Raw genomic sequence first — 21,792 nt, forward strand, 5'->3', positions numbered from 1 at the left:
ACTATTACTTGCCCACGATCTGTATACTTGCAGAAATCATACAACAACCGCCACCTCTATCTCCATTCATCTCCGGCAACATTGCTGGAGGCGGAGATGGGCGAAGGTGGCGGCGTTAGACAGAGAAACCACCGACGCAACTGCCGCCACCTCTGCCTCTGGCCACCTCCAGCAATGTTGCCGAAAGCGGAGGCGGAGGTGAGTGGAGGCGGTAGTGGACGACAGCTCTAATGAACAAATGGCAAGAAGATGAAGAACAATGTTTTTGCCTTTTATTTTATTATTTTTTAAAAATTAACCCATTTTTATTTTTTTTAATATATTACTTTTATTGATATTAAACCCCAAAAATTGCCCTTATATGCTATTACCCCCAAAATCTATCAAATTTGGTTTAATCGTCCTTTCGAATTCTACTTTCCAAGTTTCTCCATTTTCCTCCTCTCTTCTCCCTCTCCCTCGCATCGTCCTCACACCGCCATTGCAATCGACCCACCGTCGTTCATTCACGGAAACAGCCTATATCTTTTTCGACCACTGTTCATTTTCCTCGCCGGAGATCACTGTAGGAGAACACTGCCTTTGCGAGCCAAGTACCATCTTTCGTTATGTCGAGTGGACTCGGACGCGTTCACGAACATAGAGTTCAAGCTGCAACTTTCCAAGTTTCTCCATTTTCCTTCTCTCTTCTCCCTCTCCCTCGTATTGTCCGTTGCAACATCATATCACACCGCCATTGCAATCGACCCACCATCGTTCGTTCACGGCAACAGCCTGTATCTTTCTCGACCACTGCTCATTTTCCTCGCCGGAGATCACTGTAGGAGAACACTGCCTTTGCGAGGCGAGTGGACTCGGACGCGTTCACGGACATGGAGTTCAAGCTGCCATTGGAGAGGTACAAGGAGCACAACATGGTGCTCCACGGGTGGACGGACTTGACGGTGTGGAGAGGGTGCCCTCGCATCGCCGAAACCTGAAGCCATCGAAGTCCTTGCCGGCGAGCTTAGGGACGCAAAGAAATGGGTATTTGCTGGCGAGACCCCGTTGCACGCTCGAAACTCCGCAGTCCACCCAATTTTTTCTCTCACGCTCGTATAGATTCCATTTTATGAAACGAAAGATTCCATTTGATAAGAAGCATCCGTATACCTTCCAAATGTTTTAATATATAGATATAAAATATAGATATAGATATAAATAATAAATATATTATAACTATATTATATAAAATAAAATAAAATATAAAATGGGGGTAGAGAGATACAATACAGACAATGTATTTGTTATCGACATCACAACCCACACGACACGAGACTCATCCAAAACATAAAACGCTCGACGCAGTCGCAAGTCGCAACTGTGTTTCGTGCTTTATTGTATAGGTTTTGGAGCCTTGAATTATATTTGTTTTGCTGATTGTTAGGGGAATAAAAAAAAGCCAACCAGGAAACGGGGCCGTTTTACATGCCCTAAATTCCAGTTTCCAAAGACGTCGTGTTCGTGTTGCAGTCTTGCGGACCACTTGAGAAATGTTTCTGCTCTACAGACTGAGAAAAACTCCAGAGATGAGCGGGAGGCAATTGGACATTCCATTTTTCAGATTTGGAAGTAGAGTCTCTTTGCATGAAGAGATCCAGGAAGTGGAAAGCAGAATTAGGAAGCAGATCAATTCATTTCCAGTCAGGCGTTCAAGAAGAATAAGGAAGCAGAACTTTGTTCTTATTTAATTTATATAACACTACTACGTATTTCTTCTGGTTGGTTTCTTCAATAGGTTGTACCTTGACCACATCTTTATGCCTCGACAGCCAATTGATTGTAATCTGAAGACTTCAATGAAATGACTTTTTAATTAGTTCTGCTGCTCCCTAAAATATTTGCTTTCGGTTTCTGGTTTAATTATTATTTATTAGTTCAATTTGCAATTTTCTTGAACAGATCTTGGTTTATCTGAAACTTCAAACAACAAGAAACATTCTTTTCCTTTGATTTTTATTCTATTGGATTATGGGATTATTGATTTCAGCGTGCAAGTTTTGAAAATTTAATAAACAGTCAAGTGTATTTTTGTTTTTAGGTTTAGTTTGGGAAGAGCACAAATACAAATATGTACAGTACAAATACATGCAAAATAATACAAAATGTAAGGTTTTGCACTCTACATATTTGTATTTGTACTCCTTCCAAACTGAGCCTTAGTTTTTAACATCTAACCTTAACGTTAAATGCTTTAGTAATGGATATTTATGTAATTCTGGAAACAGCAGGGTATATTTAAGTAGTTTATTGATATCACAGGATATATTCAAACAATTAACCCAAAAAGAAAAAAAAAAAGAAAAAGTTTATAGTGGCATCAGGGATGATCAAAGTGTTGAGGCAGAGTATCATGCTACAATACATGGAGCGACTTAAATCTATTGTGGATAGAAAACTTGCTAACTGAATTGGGATTTTTTGTTTTTGACTCAATGTCTTTTTATTGCAACAACGGCAGCAATTAATATTGCTCACAATCTAATTCAATACAACAGAGCAAAATATATTGAAATTGATGAACATGTTATTTGTGTGAAGGTTGAATAGTGTAAAATCTAACTTCCATTTGTAAAATATTGAATAAATAGCAGATGTATTTACTTCATATCATAGATATGTATAACATACATAAACATTACCGTTAAAATACAGCTTTGTTTTTAGGGTTATTTTAGTCTTTTCCCTTCTTTAAATCAGTGTTTTTTTTTGTCTCTATTCTCAAGCATTTGTATACAGGTGTAATAGTGTAATTTTACCTTTTATTATGAATTAATCATTTTGGGTGGCAGTTCAAAGAGGGACTGTGAATGTGAAGTTTGACTGATTGTTGGTTGTGGTTGATGTGTTTGGTGGGTTATTTTCTAGGAATTGGGAGGTTGGTTGACTTGTAGAAGAAGTTTTTATGCTGATGTTCCAGGTTTAGGGGTTGCGGCTATGATGTTGAAGTTTCAAAAACAATAGTCAAGTCGGTTGAATGCTGTTGTTGAGTCGGAAGGTGTTTGTCTAGGGAGAGTGTTGCAGAAGTAACTGATGGCTACTTCTGGCAGTGAATACAAAACTAGTGTGATGGTACAACCTGATTTCATGGCTGTACAAATGATGTCGGTCAAACTTAATGGTACCAACTACGTACCTTGGGCAAAGTCGGTGGAGGTAAATTTGACGGCGAGAGGAAAGTTAAAATATATTAAAGAAAACAAACTAGACCCAGGAGTTGCAGGGTATGATGATTGGATCCAGGAGAACATGTCTTTGGAATAGTATGGAACCTCGTATCAGTGTGAACCTGATGTTCTTTGACACTGTGAAAGAAATTTGGGACATGCTAAGCAATTGTGTTCTGGACAAGACAATGTAAGTAGAATCTATCAATTGTATCAGAAGTATTTTCAATTACAACAAGGTGATAGGAGTGTGGAAGAGTACTATGCTTCCTTGAAGAGCTTGCGGAATGAATTGGATTCCTATCAGCCTCTTTCGATTGATCTCAAAGTGCAAAAACAACAGAGAGATCAGTTGGATGTGGCACGTTTCCTTTCCAGGTTGAGGTCTGAATTTGAACCAGTGCGTGCCCATTTCCTTGGGCAAAGTTGGATGTGCCCAGATTTTAGGCCCAGATTCTAGGGCCTCAGATCATATAATTGGGTCCTCAGACTTGTTTTCATCTTTATTCCCTCCCTCTACCGCCCAATCGGTTACTTTGACTGATGGTACTACATCCCGTGTTTCTGGTACTGGTGATGTTTCGTTACATTCTGATTTTACTTTACTGTGGGTCCTATATGTTCCTAAATTTCCTTTTAGTCTTATGTCTGTCAGTAAGTTGACAAAATCTTTGAATTGCTCCGTCTCATTCTTTTTGTCCTATTGCATTTTTCAGGATCTCAAGACGGGGAAGACAATTGGTGGTGGGCATGAAGCTGGAGGACTGTATTATCTTGATGGTGGTGGGTCATAAACAACTCTTCATTTCTCTATTACACCGTTGTAGTGGCACTATCGGATGGGTCACCCTTCTCTTTTAGCTCTCAAGAGTTTTTCCAAAGGTTGTGTTTGTTCGTGAGTTACAGTGTAAACCTTGTCAGCTTAGTAAACATCATCGCATCTCTTTTGTTCCAAGGGAACCTACCAGAGTATCGAGTCTTTTTGAACTTGTTCATTCATATGTTTGGGGTCCTTGTCCAGTTGAATCTTACAATGGTTTTAAATATTTTATTTCCTTTGTTGATGATTTTTCAAAAATGACTTGGATTTATTTAATGAAATCTTGTATAAAGGTGTTTGATATATTTCTCTCATTTTATGCTGAAATTAAGAATCAATTTGCTATTTCCATTAAATACTTTCGATCTGACAATGCAAAAGAATATCTTCAACGCCCATTCCGTATGTTCTTTGAATCTCATGGCATAATACATCAATCTTCCTGTTCCTTTACTCCACAACAATATGGAGTAGCTGAGCGGAAGAATAGACATTTACTTGACACTGCTCGGGCACTTTTGATTCAAATGTTAGTTCCAAAAAAATATTGGAGTGATGCTGTTTTTATTTCTTGCTTTCTCATTATTCGTATGCCATCTTCCGTGTTAAGTGACTCATCTCCTTTTTCTATTGTCTTTCCTTCTCAATCTCCATTCCCTTTACCTCCGCGTGACTTTGGTTGCGTTTGTTTTGTTCATCACTTGGGGCAGGTGTTGGATAAGTTGGACGCTTGTGCTCTTAAATGTGTCTTCCCTTCGGCGCTCCTTTGTTATTTCTGATGTGACTTTCTTTGAAAATGTTCATTTTTTTCCCTCACCTGAAGGTCCTGAACCTACTTCCCTTGATACTCTATCCCCACCTCCTCTTCCCTTACCAATAGAGGAGGTGTTTGTGCCTACTCTTGCTATTCAAGAGTCAATGTGACCACCGATCCATCGAGTGTATGCTCACGACCCTCGTAGTATTGTGTTTCAGTCTTCTCCATCCCTATCTCCGCCATCAACGACCCCTTCGTCAACGAATCCATTTCATTTTGATCTTCCCATTGCGCTTCACAAAGGTAAGTGTGTTTGTACTGAACATCCTATATCTCGTTATGTTTCATTTGCCCATTTATCTCCATCCTGTCGGAATTTTGTATCCCTTTTATCGTTTGTGTTTGTTCCTAGATCTCTTCAAGATGCTCTTTTCTCTCTAGAATGGAAAATGGCGATGGATGAAGAATTTTATGCTCTTCAATCTAATCATACTTGGGACCTCACTTCTCTGCCTCCATGAAAGAAAGCAGTTGGTTGTCAGCGGGTTTACACTGTTAAGCATCTTGCCGATGGTAGTATGGAGAGATACAAAGCACGCTTAGTAGCTAAAGGGTATACACAGACCTATGGTGTCGATTATACTGATACCTTTTCACCTGTAGCTAAATTGGGTTTGGTTCGAGTGCTTATCTCCCTGACTGCACACTTTGATTAGCCGTTGTTCTAGTTGGATATTAAAAATGCATTTCTTCACGGTGACCTAGAGGAAGAGGTGTATATGGAGCAACCTCTAGAGTACGTTGCTCAGGGGGAGAAAGGCAAGGTGTGTCGGTTGAAGAAAACAATTTATGGGTTGAAGCAATTTCCAAGGGCCTGGTTTGGGTGATTCAGTAGTGTAGTACAACAGTTTGGGATGACACAATGTAGGGTTGATCATTCAGTGTTCAGTAGAGACACTACCTCTCGGAAGTCTATGTTGATGACATCATTATCACAGGAAGTGATGAGCATGACATTGAAAAGCTCAAACGATTTTTACAAAACTAGTTCTAGACTAAGGACTTGGGGAACTTGAAATATTTTTTGGGCATAGAAGTAGCAAGGTCAAAGTTGGGTATCTCTCTCTCACAAAGGGAGTATGTGCTTGACCTGTTGGAAGAAACTGGTCTTTTAGGGGCAAAGCTAGTGGATACCCCTATAGATCCAAATGTGAAGATGTCTGATAGTGAGGGGGAGCCTCTACATGATCCTAGATAGTACGGGAGAGTAGTTGGAAAACTGATTTATTTAACCATTAGAAGACTTGGCATTTCCTTCAGTGTTGGATTATTGAGCCAATTCATGTAGAACCCAAGGACAACCCATTGGGAAGGTATTGTTAGAGTTCTACGCTATTTGAAGGGGGCTCCAGGTAAAGGGTTGTTGTATAAGAAAGAGGGAGAACTTTCCTTGGAAGGATACATAGATGCTGATTGGGTAGGGTCGGTTACTGACAGGAAATCAACAACTGGTTACTGCACCTTTTTGGCAGGGAATTTGATTGCTTGGAAAAGCAAGAAGCAGAATGTGATGGTTAGGAGTAGTGCTGAGGCCGAGTACAGAGCCATGGCCCACACTACATGTGAGTTGGTGTGGTTGAGACAATTGTTACAAGAGATGGGAATATCAGTCACAACCCCCATGAAGCTATTTTGTGACAACCAGGCTGCTATTCATATCTCTTCCAATCCAGTGTATCATGAGAGGATCAAACACATAGAGGTGGATTGCCACTTTGTTAGAGAAAAGGTGGTCAGTGGAGAAATCATTACCCCATACATGAAGTCTGAAGATCAACTAGCTGATTTGTTTACCAAAGACTTGAGTGGTGCTCGGATGAAATACATTTGTAACAAGTTGGAGTTGTATGATATATATGCTCCAACTTGAGGGGGAGTGTTAAAATGCATCATTGTTTTTAGGGTTATTTTAGTCTTTTCCCTTCTTTAAATCAGTGTTTTTTTCTCTCTATTTTCAAGCATTTGTATATAGGGGTAATAGTGTAATTTTACCTTTTATTATGAATTAATCATTCGCATGGTATCAGAGCCTGGATGATCAAGCTTCCTGACTGCATCAGTGAAGGATGCTTGCAACTCTGGTTCAACTGAGTTTTTATACCAATACAAGAAGAAAGGAAGGGGAAGAACCTAAAAGGACTGATCACCAGAAGGTTTAGAGGCTTCTATGCCTCAACCTGCATCGTTGGTCAATTGTTTAGTGGTGGTTTAGACTCCCTCTACTCGGCAGTTCTCTTCTTTGATAGAAACTGCAGAGCCCTATTCTGTTTCGACCCTTCTTCTCCTCTTCTTCATCCCTTCTCCTTCTAGGCTCATACCAAAAGCCTTCTTTTCATTTATTTAATTAAATACAGGCCTGATAACAATTACAATTCATAGGTATGTACAACATAATAACCCAACTTAAGGGGGAGTACTGTAGTTCTCATACCATAGGATGCAAAGCTGATGCAGGTCTAGTTTCTTTATAATGTATTTTCAATAGTCTTAGGACACTAGATAGTGGGCACCACCATACATATTTCATTCTTTGAAATCTTTTGAGTTTCTCCTCTCCTCTCCATCAATGACAGAATACTTTGATTGGCACCTTTCAGCTCCCAGAAAAAGCATTAATAGAGACACCTCAAGCTCTGCCCTCTGATCCTGGCTCAGCAAATTCCTAGCCCACATCAGGTGTGTTAGGGACAGTCTGCACATTTCAAATACCAGTTATTAAGGAGATCACATGGACAGCCTGCACACTTCAAAATAACATCTTTGTGTAGCTAGTTGAAATACTGTTAAACTAATGCTTCACTTAAAGTTATCCTGCTTCAAAATATTATGTTTGTAAAACCAGCCAGTTGCCAAGTGAGCTGGATTAAAATGGGAATTTTTTTGAACAAACTAGTAAAAAGTTTCCAAAATTCTGACTTAAATATCAACAATAAACAGAAATAAAGTAGCAAATGTAGAAGAGAATAGAGAAGAAGAGGAGAAAAATTAGAATAGACGAAGGTAGAATTGTGGGAGCACCTATGCTGTCCCACTGTCTTATATAATATGTATGTATGTATGTATATACCCTGGTGAGGCAAAAGTATTTAAAAAAATTAAGGCCCAGTAAGAAGACAAAACCAAACTACTTACAAGTCCATTATGTCAACAAGAACTACACCCAGATAAAGATGGTATTATTTATATATATAAAAGATAAAGATGGTATTCAGCTTACCATGGGTGGTTGGACTACCCACACTTCTGAATTGGCAAGCTTCGAACTGCCTTGATAATCTGTGAGTCTCTGAAACAAACAAAGTGCACAAGCGCTTTCCCATTTGGGTATACAGCAAAAACACTAGTCCCTATTCTTTTGTTGCAAAGAGAGCACATGCTATCACTAGAAATCATTATGAATGTTCTCCGTTGCTTATAAAGCTCTTCCTTCACCTGTTCCACAAAAGTGATATTTAGAGAAATATTTCATTGTACAACTTTTTTGAGCCTGAAATAATTTCACAATGAAGCTCATATAAAAAGGTAGAAAATTTCCATTAAATATGAAAGAAGTTTTATCAATAAAGACTTTTGAAGCAATCAATATCAATCATGGATTGTAATTATAATTTTTGAATTAGTCAATGCTTAAGTCAAATAGAAAAATTGATTCCTATGAAGCATATTAGATGACAATATAAAAGAAATTAAGTACTACAATTCAAATTATTTAAAACCCAAAACATGATTAATTTCTACATGTATATGGATTAAAAAATTAGCATCCAAGTCAACCATCACTTGTTCCAAACCTTGATAAATGTCCAATACAAATCAATGTTAAATCTCATGTTAAAAATTGACTTGAACATTCAAATATTTACCTGCAAGTTCTGGCTGTGTCTTAAGCTATTGATAACTGAGAAGTTACGGTGACTCTCACTAGACTTCTTCAGAAGTGGCTCAAGAAATGGAGCCAAGTCCTGTGTTCAAGAAAAATCTTCAAAACCATGCAAAGTTTAATTACATAACCTTTTCCATAACATAAAACATTACTTCATTGAACCATCTTTCAGCTACATTTGGAAAATTATATTTCAACTACTTGCATATTGTTGGAATAATGTTAAAATAACTTAGTTGTAGATGTTAGGGCCTGTTTGGCTAATTAAAGTGTTTTTTTACTTCGTTTTTTTATTTTCGTTGTCTGTTATTGTACTCAGGGGCACAAGGGTCTTTTCCTTTGTTATTTTTGTCGCCCTATATATAGTAAAATAAACACTGGCGCCGCTAGTACTGTTACATTGCAAACCTTCTCTCTTCTCTCCTCTCTTCTCTTCTCTTCTTCTTCTCTTCTCTTCTCTCCTCTTCTGCTTATCTCTGGCCGACTAAACTGTCAAGATGGTATCAGAGCGGGAATGCTGATTAAAAGAGAGCAGATCGATCAACCCTATTGTCAAGAGAAGATCGACCAACCCAAAGAACAGATTGAATAGACTAGCAGAAAAGAAATCTGATTCTGGACTACAGAATAGCTACAACTGGTACAGTTCTCCCTATTTCTTCTCTTCTTTACTCTCCTTGGTCATGTGCTGAGTGAAAACCCTATGAATCTGGGGCGGCTGAATGCTGTCGAACCAGTGTAACCCTAGTTTTCTTGGATCGTGTGATCCTGTTCATGTGTTAGGACAATTGTAGGTCAATGCTGACCTGTCTTCTCAATGGTTTGAGTTGACTATAAGTGAGAAGGATCTCTCCTGCTGATTAGTGGCTGTTAGATTCTAGAATTCTGGTAGGTGGGGACTGGTAAAACTATACAGGTCTGAAATCTGCCGAATATTACCTCAGTTTTTGTCCGGAATTTGGTACTGTTTGTGCTCAATCTAGTTGGTAAACTCGAGTGTGTGGGTGTGAACTGAGTGGAGCATTGTTTTGTGGAGTAAGGAGGGGTCCTAAGTCCGGTGTTTGGGACTGATTAACTGCTTGACCATGTCGACTGAGAATTTTGCTACTTCTAAGATCTCAGGGAGCCACAATGGAGTGAGTGGGGGAATGGATATGAGCTTTCCCATGGCTGTCATTCCCTTTGATGGTCTGAATTACCTTGAGTGGTCTAAGGGGATAAAACTCTACATCACTGATAGGGGGCGAATAGGATACATCAATGGGAGAGTAAGGGAACTGAAGTATGGAAGTGCTGAGCATGATAGGTGGAACCAAGAGAACAGTATGGTGATGTCTTGGCTCTTGGTTTCAATGCTGCCACGAATAAGGAAGACTTTTATGTGGGCTGAAACTACTTGTGAGATATGGGAACAAGCGAAGTCCACTTATTCAAAACAGATACACTATGCCAAGATATATCAATTACAAGCTGAATCTTCTACTTGCAAGCAGGGGGAGAGGAGTCTCTCGATGTACTATTTTGATTTGACATCAATATGGAAAGAACTTGATCACTATCAGAATGTGAATTGGAAGTGTGATGAAGATGCAAAGGCCTATAAGTCACTTGTATCACAGCAACGCGTGTTTGCCTTCCTCCTAGGGCTGAATTTGTCATATGAGTCCATCAGGGTACAGATCTTGGGTAGTAAAGACTTGCCATCAGTTCAGGAGGTGTATGCCTTGGTGCAGTCAGAAGAATGCAGAAGAAGTGTGATGAATGGTGTAGAAGGGGAGTCAGTTGCCCTAGCGGTCCGGGGAAATTTAGATACAAATGTCGGAGGTGGCTTTAAAAGGGGTGACACTCAGAAAAAATTAAAAGATAAAAGCAAGCTTTGGTGCACTCACTGCCAGAAGACATGACACACTAAAGATACATGCTGGGATCTCCATGGAAAACCTAAATGGGCATAGGATTTGGGTAAGAAGTCAGCATCGAATCAGGGCAAGAAACTAGGCCAGCAGAATAAAAAAAGGTATAACTCAGCTAATATGGCATCAACAGAGACTAGTCCTTCTGTAACTCAGGAGAGACATCCCGGTTCTGACCCTAAGGAAGATATTATCAACTCCTTCCGTGAACATTTGGAATTGTATGGTAGGACTCTTCACCAGGTGGATTCTGGGCCTACTCCTACCTCATTTGCGTCTACATCAGGTAATGCCACAACCTTCCATGTGTCATCTCATACTATTGATTCACCTTGGATTATTGACTCCGGAGCCTCAAATCACATGCCGGTAAGTCAAATTTGTTCCAGACATATAACCTTCTCTCTGGGAGAGATAAGGTAAGACTGGCTGATGGTTCTTTTTCTACCATAGCTGGCCGAGGCACCATATCTCTCCCACTTGGCCTTACTCTTCCTAATGTCTTGCATGTTCCGAAATTACCTATTAATTTGCTGTCCATTAGTAGTATTACTCACTCTTTGAACTGCTCAGTCACCTTTTTTCCGTCTTCATGTGTGTTTCAGGATTTGACATCGGGGAAGACGATTGATAGAGGAAGCATGGTGGATGGTCTCTATGTGTTGGAGAATAATGCTGGTCTAGTGGCGACTGAGTCCACAAGTTCGTCGAGTGAGAGTTAGGCTTATTTATGGCATAGTCGTTTAGGTCATCTTTCTTTTGAGTCGTTAAAAGTTATGTTCCCAAAGTTGTTTGAGTCATTGTCAGTGAGTCAGTTACAGTGTCAAACTTGTCAGTTGAGTAAGCATTGTAGAAGTTCTTTACCTTTAAGAAATAAAAGATATGAATTTCCATTTCATATTGTTTATTCTGATGTTTGGGGCTCTGTTACTCTACATACTGCGGCTGGTTATAAGTATTTTGTTACTTTGATTGTTGATTATTCTCGATACACTTGGGTTTACCCTATGCGATATCGAGATGAAGTGCCATAAATTGTGAAAGATTTTCAACGCATGGTGTTCCCTCAGTTCCAAACGGAAATTCATATTTTCCAATCGGACCATGCAAAGGAATATTTCCATAGTGATCTCACGAGGTTCTTTGCTTCAAGTGGGTCACTTCAGCGAAGCTCTTGTGCCAGGACACCCCAATAAAATGGTGTGGCTGAACGAAGAAACCGTCACCCTCTCGAAGTTGCTCGTGGCTTGTTGATTCATATGAATGTGCCGAAACAGTTCTGGATGGATGCAGTATTGTGTGCGACATATATCATTAATCGCATGCCCTCTCGGCTACTAAAGTATAAGGCCCCACATTAGCTCTTGTTCCCTACAGCCCCGCTGTCCACCATTCCAATGCGTGTTTTTGGGTGTCGTTGTTTTGTCCACAACCCGTCACCTACTCGTGGTAAACTTGACCCTCGGGCTATTTCTTGTGTTTTTCTTGGTTATCCTTCATCTCAAAAGGGGTATCGTTGCTATGATCCCATTGCCCGCAAGTACTATGTTTCCATTGATGTCTCATTCTTTGAGAGTCAACCGTTCTTCTCGGTTTCTCCTCCGGGCGAGAGTAGGGTTGAGGAGAAATAGGCGGCGACTCAGATTCAACTACCTCCTTTACCCGATCCTCCTCCATTCTGGGTTTTTCATCGTCGCCATAAGAGCCAACAGAGTTCAAGAGCCGTGGAGTCGGACACTATGCAACCAACATCATCGGATTCACCCGAGGCAGATCCGTCTCATCAGCCAGGTACACTTGCTCCCATTACTCCTTTGATTCACCTGTCCCCAATGATCTTAATATTCCTATTGCTAAGAGAAATGGTGTTAGATCTTGTACCACTAATCATCCTATCTCTAACTTTGTGTCCTATGAGCATGTTTCACCTTCGTACCGTGCCTTTCTCTCTTCTATGGATAGTGTCCCCATCCCTAAGACCGTGGCAGAAGCTTTGTCAAAACCTGAATGGATAGATGCAATGCAGGAAGAAATTGATGCCTTACACAAAAATGGTACGTGGGAGTTGGTAGATCTTCCTGAGGGGAAGGAACCAGTGGGGTGCAAGTGGGTGTTCACAGTGAAACACAAAGCTGATGGAACTATTGAAAGGTACAAGGCTAGACTGGTAGCAAGAGGCTTCACACAGGTATATGGAGTGGACTATGCAGAGACTTTTGCTCCAGTAGCGAAGATGAACTCTATCTGGATTCTCCTTTCCTTGGTAGCAAATCTTGACTGGGATCTTCACCAATTGGACATCAAGAATGCCTTCTTGAATGGTGACTTGGAAGAGGAGGTGTACATGACCCAACCCCCAGGGTTTTGTGCCAAAGGTAGTGAACAAAAGGTGTGCAGGTTAAAAAAGTCTCTATATGGGTTGAAACAATCACCTTGGGCTTGGTTCAGTAAGTTCCATTTATCAGTCCAACAGATGGGATTCAAACAATGTCAGTCAGATCATACCCTGTTTGTAAAAAGAGGTGAAGGTAAAATTGCAGCTCGTGTTGTGTATGTGGATGACATAGTGATCACAGGAGATTGGGAGGCTGAAATCCAGAGACTAAAAAAATTCTTAGCCACTAAATTTGAGGTGAAGGATCTTGGCCCCTTACGATACTTTCTTGGAATTGAAGTTGCCCGCTCTCACAAGGGCATCTTTATTTCCCAACGGAAGTATGTATTAGATCTATTAGAAGATACAAGCAAGTTGGGGGTAAAACCATCTGATTCACCTATTGAACCTAATCACCATAGGGGAGACAGTCAGGGAGAGTTTTTGAAAGATGTAAAGATGTTCCAGAGACTCGTGGGGAGACTTCTGTATTTGTCTATGACCAGGCCTGATATTGCCTATGTAGTGGGTGTCCTTAGTCAATTCATGAACAGCCCGAGGACAACTCACTTTGAGGCTGCAGAGAGGATCTTGAGATATCTCAAGAAGTTTCCTGGAGCTGGTTTGTTGTTCCAGAAACACAGTCACTTAAAAGTGGAAGTATATACTGATGCAGATTGGGTAGGAGCAGTCAATGACCGAAAGTCTACCAGTGGTTATTGTGCCTTTGTAGGAGGAAACCTTGTCACATGGAGAAGCAAAAAACAAAGTGTGGTGGCTAGATCCAGTGCTGAAGCAGAGTATAGAGCCATGGCTCATGGGGTTGCGGAAATCATGTGGATAAGAAATCTGTTAGGTGAACTGGGTTTTGCAGTAAGCAATCCTACGTCACTCTACTGTGACAATAAAGCTGCCATCAATATTGCTGCTAATCCAGTTCTGCATGATAGGACAAAACACGTTGAAGTGGACAAGCATTTTGTCAGAGAGAAACTTGAAAGTGAAGAAGAGTGCACACCATATGTCAGCTCGGAAGAGCAACTTGTAGATATCTTCACCAAAGGTCTTCATCATGTGCGACACAAAGATTTGCGTGACAAGTTGGGCATGATTGACATCTATGCTCCAACTTGAGGGGGGAGTGTTGGAATAATGTTAAAATAAATTAGTTGCAGATGTTAGGGCCTGTTTGGCTAATTAAAGTGTTTTTTATTTCGTTTTTTTTTATTTCTGTTATGTCTGTTATTGTACTCAGGGGCACAAGGGTCTTTTCCCTTGTTATTTCTGTCGTCCTATATATAGTAAAATAAACACTGGCGCCGCTAGTACTGTTACATTGCAAACCTTCTCTCTTCTCTCCTCTCTTCTCTTCTCTTCTTCTTCTCTTCTCTTCTCTACTCTTCCGCTTATCTTTGGCCGGTTAAACTATCAAGACATATCAAACATGTGAAAGATTCATAAGAAGATCTATAGAAAGTACCTATCCTGATAGGTAAAATTTGTCTAATCAAGTTTACTAAAAAATTGGCACTTTGGGAAAGAAACTACATTTCTTTGGGTGGAAGGATAACCTTGATCAAAGCCACCTTAGCTAATCTTCTCATTTACTTTTTGTCCACATTCCGTATCCGTACAAAAATTGATGGGCAACTAGAAAAGTTGATGAGGGACTTCTTGTGGGAACTAGGGGGATGGGAAGAAGGACCACTTGGTGAAATGGGAACAGGTTAGTAAGCCTAAAGAAACGGGTGAGCTAGGAATAGGAAATTTAACCGAAAAGAATTTAGCTCTCTTGGAAAATGGTTGTGGAGGTTTCCTTTGGAAAGTGATAGACTTTGGCACAAGGTGATTATAAGCATACATGGTCAGATGGACAATGACTGGGAATGCAAAGGTAGCTTCCATTCCAAGGAAACTTCATTTCCCCCTGAAAAACAATTTATGAGGTATATCCTTTTTTGTGAATCTCATCCGGATGATGTGGGAAACAAGTTGAGTCTTGTTTTGGGAGGACTTTTGGATAGGTGCACAACCACTAAAGGTGCAATTTCCTACACTTTATATGCACTATCAAGTATCAAGCTACAGATTCTAAGTTTGTGAACTTCTCTGCATTGGGCCTAAATTGGGATATTGGATTCAGAAGGGGCATTAGGGAAACAGAATGTGAATCTCTCATTCATCTTTTGGCCTTTTTTATTTTTTGGCTCAAAATGAAGAGGACAACAAGGTTTGGTCCATCACCTCAGATGGTCTTTTCACTTCCTTCAAATTTGGGGGTAAATTTCCTGGTGAAAAAAATTTAGAGTAAGCCAATCCCTCCTAAAATCCAAGTACTTTGTTGGGAAGTTTTCCTTGGAAAGATCAACACTTGTGATTATCTCTAAGAAAAATTTAACACTTGTAATATTCTGCAGAAGAAAAGGCCAAATAAGTGCCTATCTCCTCACATGTGCTCTCTGTGCAAAAACAATGGTGAAACCATCTCTCATATCTTTTTATCCTGTCCTTTAGTTATGTGTATTTGGGAGCATCTTTGTCCTCTCTTTGGCTGTAGGTGGACTCTTCAGGATGTGATAGTCTCTTTGACCCAAACTTCTTGAGACAACTGAATAAAAGGGGAGGGATTATGTGGAAAGCAGTGAGAGCTTCCATGATATAGACCGTATGGGAAGTGTTTGCTGAAATAGGGCTGTCGAATGAGAGAAGAAAAGGAAGAAGAAGAACAGAAATGAAATGGGCGGCAGTAATGTGCTCGGCCAGCCCTAATCTATTATATATAAGGACATTACATAATGTTACATAAATGGACAAGAATGCCCCTGATTAGTGATGGGACACCTAGTCAAAATAAACACTAAATAAGATTAGGCCCAGTATCTAAGGCCCAATAACTAATGACTTAAGACCCAACAAAGATAAACATACAAACTAAGACAGCCGAACCAACACTCCCCCTCAAACTAAGCATGGATGTCAATCATGTTTAGCTTGCCAAGTAAGTCCACGAATTTCACTGTAGCTAGCCCTTTAGTCAGAACATCTATAATTTGCATCTCGGAGGGAGTATAAGGAATGCAGAGTTCTCCTGAGACAATTCTTTCTCTAACAAAGTGACGGTCTATCTCAATATGTTTTGTTCTATCATGTTGCATTGGGTTATTTGCAATGTTGATGGCTGCCTTGTTGTCACAGTACAACCTGAGAGGGCACTCAATCTTTATTCCAAGTTTACCAAGCAGGATCTTCAGCCATAAGAGTTTAGCAACAACATGAGCCATAGCTCGGTACTCAGCCTCTGCACTAGATCTTGCAACCACATTCTGTTTTTTACTCTTCCATATAACTAAATTTCCTCCAACAAAGGTACAGTACCTAGAAGTAGACTTCCTGTCCCCAACAGAGCCTGCCCAATCTGCATCAGTATATCCTTCAACTTCAATTTTACTGTTTTTTCTGAACAGAATCCCTTTCCCCGGGCAAGACTTCAAATATCTGAGGATCCTTTCCACAACTTTCATGTGAGGGATTTTAGGAGTGTGCATGAACTGACTGACAACATGTATAGCATAAGCAATGTCAGGGCGAGTAAGGGACAGGTAAATCAACTTCTCCACCAGCTTTTGGTATCTTTCCTTATCAAGGTAGTCATCTCCTACTGACACTTGTAGACCATGATTCTGTTCTATTGGAGTATCGGCTGGCCTACACCCCATCATGCCCGTCTCTTGAAGAAGATCAATGATGTATTTCCGCTGACATATATAGATGCCCTCTTTGGATCTTGCAACTTCAATCCCAAGAAAGTATCTCAGTTGGCTCAGATCTTTGATCTCAAATTCAGCAACCAAAAACTCCTTTAGTCTTTTAATCTCTTCCTGATCATCCCCTGTAATTACCATATTATCCACATAGACAATAAGTGCCGTAAGTTTGCCATTTCTCTTCCTTATGAATAGGGTATGATTTGCTCCACTTTGAGTGTAACCCCCTTTCTTCATGACTCCACACAACTTATCAAACCAAGCTCGAGGGGACTGCTTAAGGTCATATAGGGCCTTTCTCAGTCTACATACCTTCTTGCCAAAAACATAACCTGGTGGAGGATCCATGAACACCTCTTCATGCAGGTCGCCATTCAAAAAAGCATTCTTCATGTCCAACTGATGTAGCTCCCATGAGAAATTTGCAGCTAATGATAATAGAACTCGGATTGTGTTGAGTTTTGCCACCGGAGCAAAGGTTTCTTTGTAGTCAATCCCTTCTTTTTGACTAAATCCTTTTGCTACCAGTCTAGCCTTGTACCTCTCAATGGACCCGTCCTCCCTGTGGTTCACAGTGAACACCCACTTGCATCCAACAGTGCCTTTCCCCTCTGGTAGATCCATTAATTCTCAAGTCCTTGCTTTCATTAAGGCTTTCATTTCTTCATCCATAGCCTCTTTCCATTTTGGGTCAGATACTGCCTCAGTATACCTGGTAGGAACATGCACAGAAGATAGAGCAAACACAAAAGAACAATAACGAGGAGACAACTGTGAGTGAGACACAAAATCAGCAATGGGGTATTTGATAGTACAAGAACGAGTAGACTTACGAAGGGCAATAGGAAGATCTAAGTCAGAGGAACTGATAGGATTACCTTGAGTTTCTGAGACAGGTTGATCCGAGTCCAATTGGTCGCTGTCATGAGTTAGATGACCCTTCTTCCTTCTGTTGTAGGTGATTCTGATATCTCTTTGCAGCCTGCTGGAGTCTTAAGTAATATTTGCAACATCACTAGTAGTAGCTGGTACAATGGGAGCCTCACTAGATTCACCCGGGATACCACAACTAGGTGGATCAGGAGAACAGAAGAATCCTCTTCCATCCCACTAGTCTCCCCCTGAAGAGGATTTTGGGAAGAGTGAAAATAGGATTGAGACTCAAAGAATACCACATCCTTTGTGACATATTTTTTCTTGGTGACTGGATCATAACACTTGTATCCCTTCTGAGTAGGGGAGTACCCCAAAAAGATTCCCTTTGTAGCCCTAGGATCCAATTTGGTCTTCTTCGGATCTTTGACATGTATAAAGCATACACAACCAAAGACTCTCGGTGGAAGAGAAAAGTCAAGAAGATGAGGGCAAAGAACAGAGAAAGGAGTTTTCATCCCCAATACCTTGGATGGCATTCGATTTATCAGATATGATGCAGTAAGGATTTCTTGAGACCAATAGCTTTTTGGAACTTTGTGCTGAAATAGTAAGGCTCGAGCAGTCTCCAATAGGTGCCTATTCTTGCGCTCAGCAACCCCATTCTGTTGGGGGGTACTAGCACAAGATGACTGATGAATCATTCCAGCATCCTCCATAAACAGATTCAAGGACTTTTCAAAGTATTCTGCAACATTATCTGACCTGAATTGTTTGACCTTCGTACCAAATCGTGTTTCAATCATTTTGAAAAATGTCATGGTTACCAGCAACACTTCTTCTCGTGCTTTTAATAAGTAGATCCATGTGCATCGAGAATAGTGATCAATAAAACTGATAAAGTATTGAAAGCCATCAACAGAAATAATGGGAGGACCCCAAACATCAGAGTGGACTAAGTCAAAAGAAGCTCGAATTTTATTACTTGAAGTTGAATAAACAGTTCTACATTGCTTTGATAGTTGACAAACTTCACAAACTAACTCTTGACTTAAAACACCTTTGAATAATTCTGGAAGCAACACTTCCAATGATGAAAAAGGTAAATGACCTAGCATAGCATGCCATAGATGTAACCTAGCTATTGACTCCACATTGGACTGACTACAAGTAGTAGATGTTTGCAAGGCCGAACTGATGTCTGCATCAAGGTAGTAGAGACCTCCACACTCATGACCGCTCCCAATCGTTCTCTTTGTCAATCTGTCCTGAAAGACACAATGAGTAGGAAAAAATGTTATGCTACAATTCAAATTTTTGGTAAGCTTTGAAACAGATAAGAGATTTGAAGAAAGATTGGGAACATGCAAGATAGATTTTAGTGAGAGGTCATTGCTTAGGTCAACCACTCCCTTCCTAGAGATGGTAGAGAGAGAACCATCAGCAGCCCTCATTTTATCTTGGCCAAACATTAGATGATAGGAAGAAAATAGAGAAGATGTGTGTCATGTGGTCAGTTGCACCAGAATCAATAATCCAAGAGGCAGGATCAATAGAACTAGTTGCACTAAAGGCAGAGACAATACCTAATCTGGCAAGGGAGGAGGATGGAAGAGAATTGGTCCTTAGATGGGCTAGGGCCCGGCTAAGTACCTCTACCTCATCGGCAGTAAAACCCAAGGACCCGATTCGAGGGGAATTAGAAGTCTGTCCCATGGAAGAGGAAGTAACTGTAGATGTGTGTTTTGAACCATCATCACTTTGACCCATAGCCAAATTCACACTTGCAGATTGACCCTTCTGATGCTTCTTATCTTTCCTTAATGCAGCTGGCTTTAGATGCGGATGGAGAACCCAACAGGTCTCTTTCACATGCCTTTCCCCTCCACAGTGGGTGCACTTCAGATGTCTCTTGTCAGAGTACCTGTTTCCCCTTTGATTTGTAGAAATTAGGGCCGAATGCTCCACAGACTGTTCAGCTAGCTTTGTTTGAGTATCAACCTGCATCTCTTTTCTTCTCACCTCTTCATTCCTCACGAGGTAGTAAACATGATTTAAGTCTGGCATTTCATCCCTTTCCAGAATTTGGGATCTTATGCTCTCATATATAGGATCTAGGCCAGCCAGAAACTTAAATGCTCTACCCTCTTCAATTTGTTTGTCATGCTTTTCTTTGTCTCCGACACTCTTCCAATCAATGATAAGGTGGTGATCTAACTCTTCCCATAGTCCTTTTAGTGTAGCAAAATATGTTGCAACACTCATATCTCCTTGCCTCAAGGCAGCAATATCTTGATTCAGTCTGTAAACTCTGGCATTATTCTTTTTCTGCCCATAGGTTTTAGAAACCTTTTCCCATCTCTTGGCAGCCGTGGAAAAATGTTGAACAGTCCTGGCTACTCTTGGAGTCATTGAGGCAAGTAGCAAGGACATAACTGTAGCATTCTCTTTGCGCCAAGTTCCATATTCAGCACTTCCCACTTCTGGTTCTTTCTTCTGCCCGTCTAAGTAACCAGTGAGTTCACGGGATGTGATGAAAAACATGGCTGAGACAGACCATTCTCTGAAGTTGTACTCATCCAACAACACACTTGTGATCTGTAGGCTGTGCATATTTGGATTCTCCAGATTAGGAGACCTCCCTCAAGCCCTAACATCTCTAGAAGACACTTCCCCGGATATGGAAGACATTTTCACTTGTAAGTGTCAAGACTGTAACCGCAATGTATAGAGAACTGTTTCACACTTACAGAACTTGCTACAGTGTAAACTCAGTCCTGAGAACCAGACACAGAGATGAAACACTGCACACTGTGCCCAAATTACTGTTGTCACCGGGTACTACACTGCAACTTGCTGTGTTGGCTTCTATTGTGTGCTAAGCACTGCTATCGCAGGTTATAACCTCACCCACGAACAGTTCTAGGACTGCTGAGATCAGTCCTTCCGCCTAGATCTGTTCTACACAGATCTATCTTAGCCGAATGGCTACAATCTGCTGTACTGCGTCTATTAGGGCATCAGCCTCTGGGTCTAATTCCCCTTGGGCCCTACAACCAAGGGAAACCCTAGATGTAGGTCTAGCTGTGTTCTACGACCAACCCTAGGGTTTCTTTGCAGCAAACAACAAGAAAGATGGGAGAGTTACCTACGAGTAGAAGAAGATGCGGCTGCTGTAACCAGTCGAAAGATTAGTGCTCTGATACCATGTTTGCTGAAATAGGGCTGTCGAATGAGAGAAGAAAAGGAAGAAGAAGAACAGAAATGAAATGGACGGCAGTAATGTGCTCGGCCAGCCCTAATCTATTATATATAAGGACATTACATAATGTTACATAAATGGACAAGAATGCCCCTGATTAGTGATGGGACACCTAGTCAAAATAAACACTAAATAAGATTAGGCCCAGTATCTAAGGCCCAATAACTAATGACTTAAGACCCAACAAAGATAAACATACAAACTAAGACAGCCGAACCAACAGGAAGAAAGGAATCAGAGGATTTTTAGTGAAAAGAGTGGAACAGAAATGGGAAACTTTAATTTGGTGAAAATTAAAGTGGCATATTGGGTGAAGGCCTTGGAGGATTTCCAAGGTTTCTCAACAAATGACATTTTGAGAACTTGGAAGGAAGTGGCCTTATTGGCTCAAGCCAAGGAAAGGGTAAATATAGAATGAAGACCCCCAACAACCAACTTTGTTAATCTCAATTTTGATGGGAGTTATATTGGTAGTCAGGTTGTGGCGGGGCTAGGAGGGGTGTTCAAAGACACGGAAGGAAAGGTCTTGGCACTATATTCAAGGCCATTAACAGATGGTAATGCATTGACAACAGAGCTGTGTGGATCATCCCACAGGTTAAAATTTGCTAAGCAATTTGGTTTCCACAACTTGGAGGTGGAAGGGCTTTTAGGTGGTCATTTTTGTAGAGACTGATTTACATCTCTTACATCTTCTTTCTTCTTTTGGCTCTTGGGAGCACATATTTATGTTGTATCTTATGTACATTATAATTTTCTGTTTTATTGTTTCTTGTAGGTAGGGGACATAACTGTCCTTTCTCATCTTTGTATACAACACATATATAAGAATAAATTGTAGAGATGTAGAGCAATAATTAGTGCTGTTATATTGCTGTCA

At 40.5% G+C, this 21,792-nt stretch overlaps 1 protein-coding gene and 1 long non-coding RNA gene across 4 annotated transcripts in view; one reads left to right on the forward strand and one right to left on the reverse strand.

The window, feature by feature from the left end:
- Positions 1-1,454: 1,454 nt before the first annotated feature.
- Positions 1,455-21,792, forward strand: part of LOC148845955 (uncharacterized) — a 49,310-nt gene continuing 28,972 nt past the window's right edge. Inside the window, exon 1 of one of the 2 annotated variants that reach the window (XR_016102304.1) lies at positions 1,455-4,088. This is a non-coding gene — a long non-coding RNA (uncharacterized LOC148845955). The remainder of the gene's footprint in view (positions 4,089-21,792) is intronic. The other variant, XR_016102303.1, reaches the window with a different exon arrangement.
- Positions 7,159-21,792, reverse strand: part of LOC148845956 (vacuolar sorting protein 39-like) — a 141,437-nt gene continuing 126,803 nt past the window's right edge. The window contains exons 11-13 of one of the 2 annotated variants that reach the window (XM_088955137.1): positions 8,707-8,805; positions 8,061-8,275; positions 7,159-7,535 (exon numbers count right to left, since the gene is read on the reverse strand). In XM_088955137.1, the coding sequence (XP_088811263.1) occupies positions 8,075-8,275; positions 8,707-8,805 (300 nt within the window). In that variant the 3' untranslated portion in view covers positions 7,159-7,535; positions 8,061-8,074. The remainder of the gene's footprint in view (positions 7,536-8,060; positions 8,276-8,706; positions 8,806-21,792) is intronic. The other variant, XM_088955138.1, reaches the window with a different exon arrangement.

The sequence above is a fragment of the Nelumbo lutea genome, chromosome 7 (assembly GCF_056320005.1).
Source record: "Nelumbo lutea isolate HS-2025 chromosome 7, American lotus-T2T, whole genome shotgun sequence".
Taxonomy (NCBI): Eukaryota; Viridiplantae; Streptophyta; class Magnoliopsida; order Proteales; family Nelumbonaceae; genus Nelumbo; species Nelumbo lutea.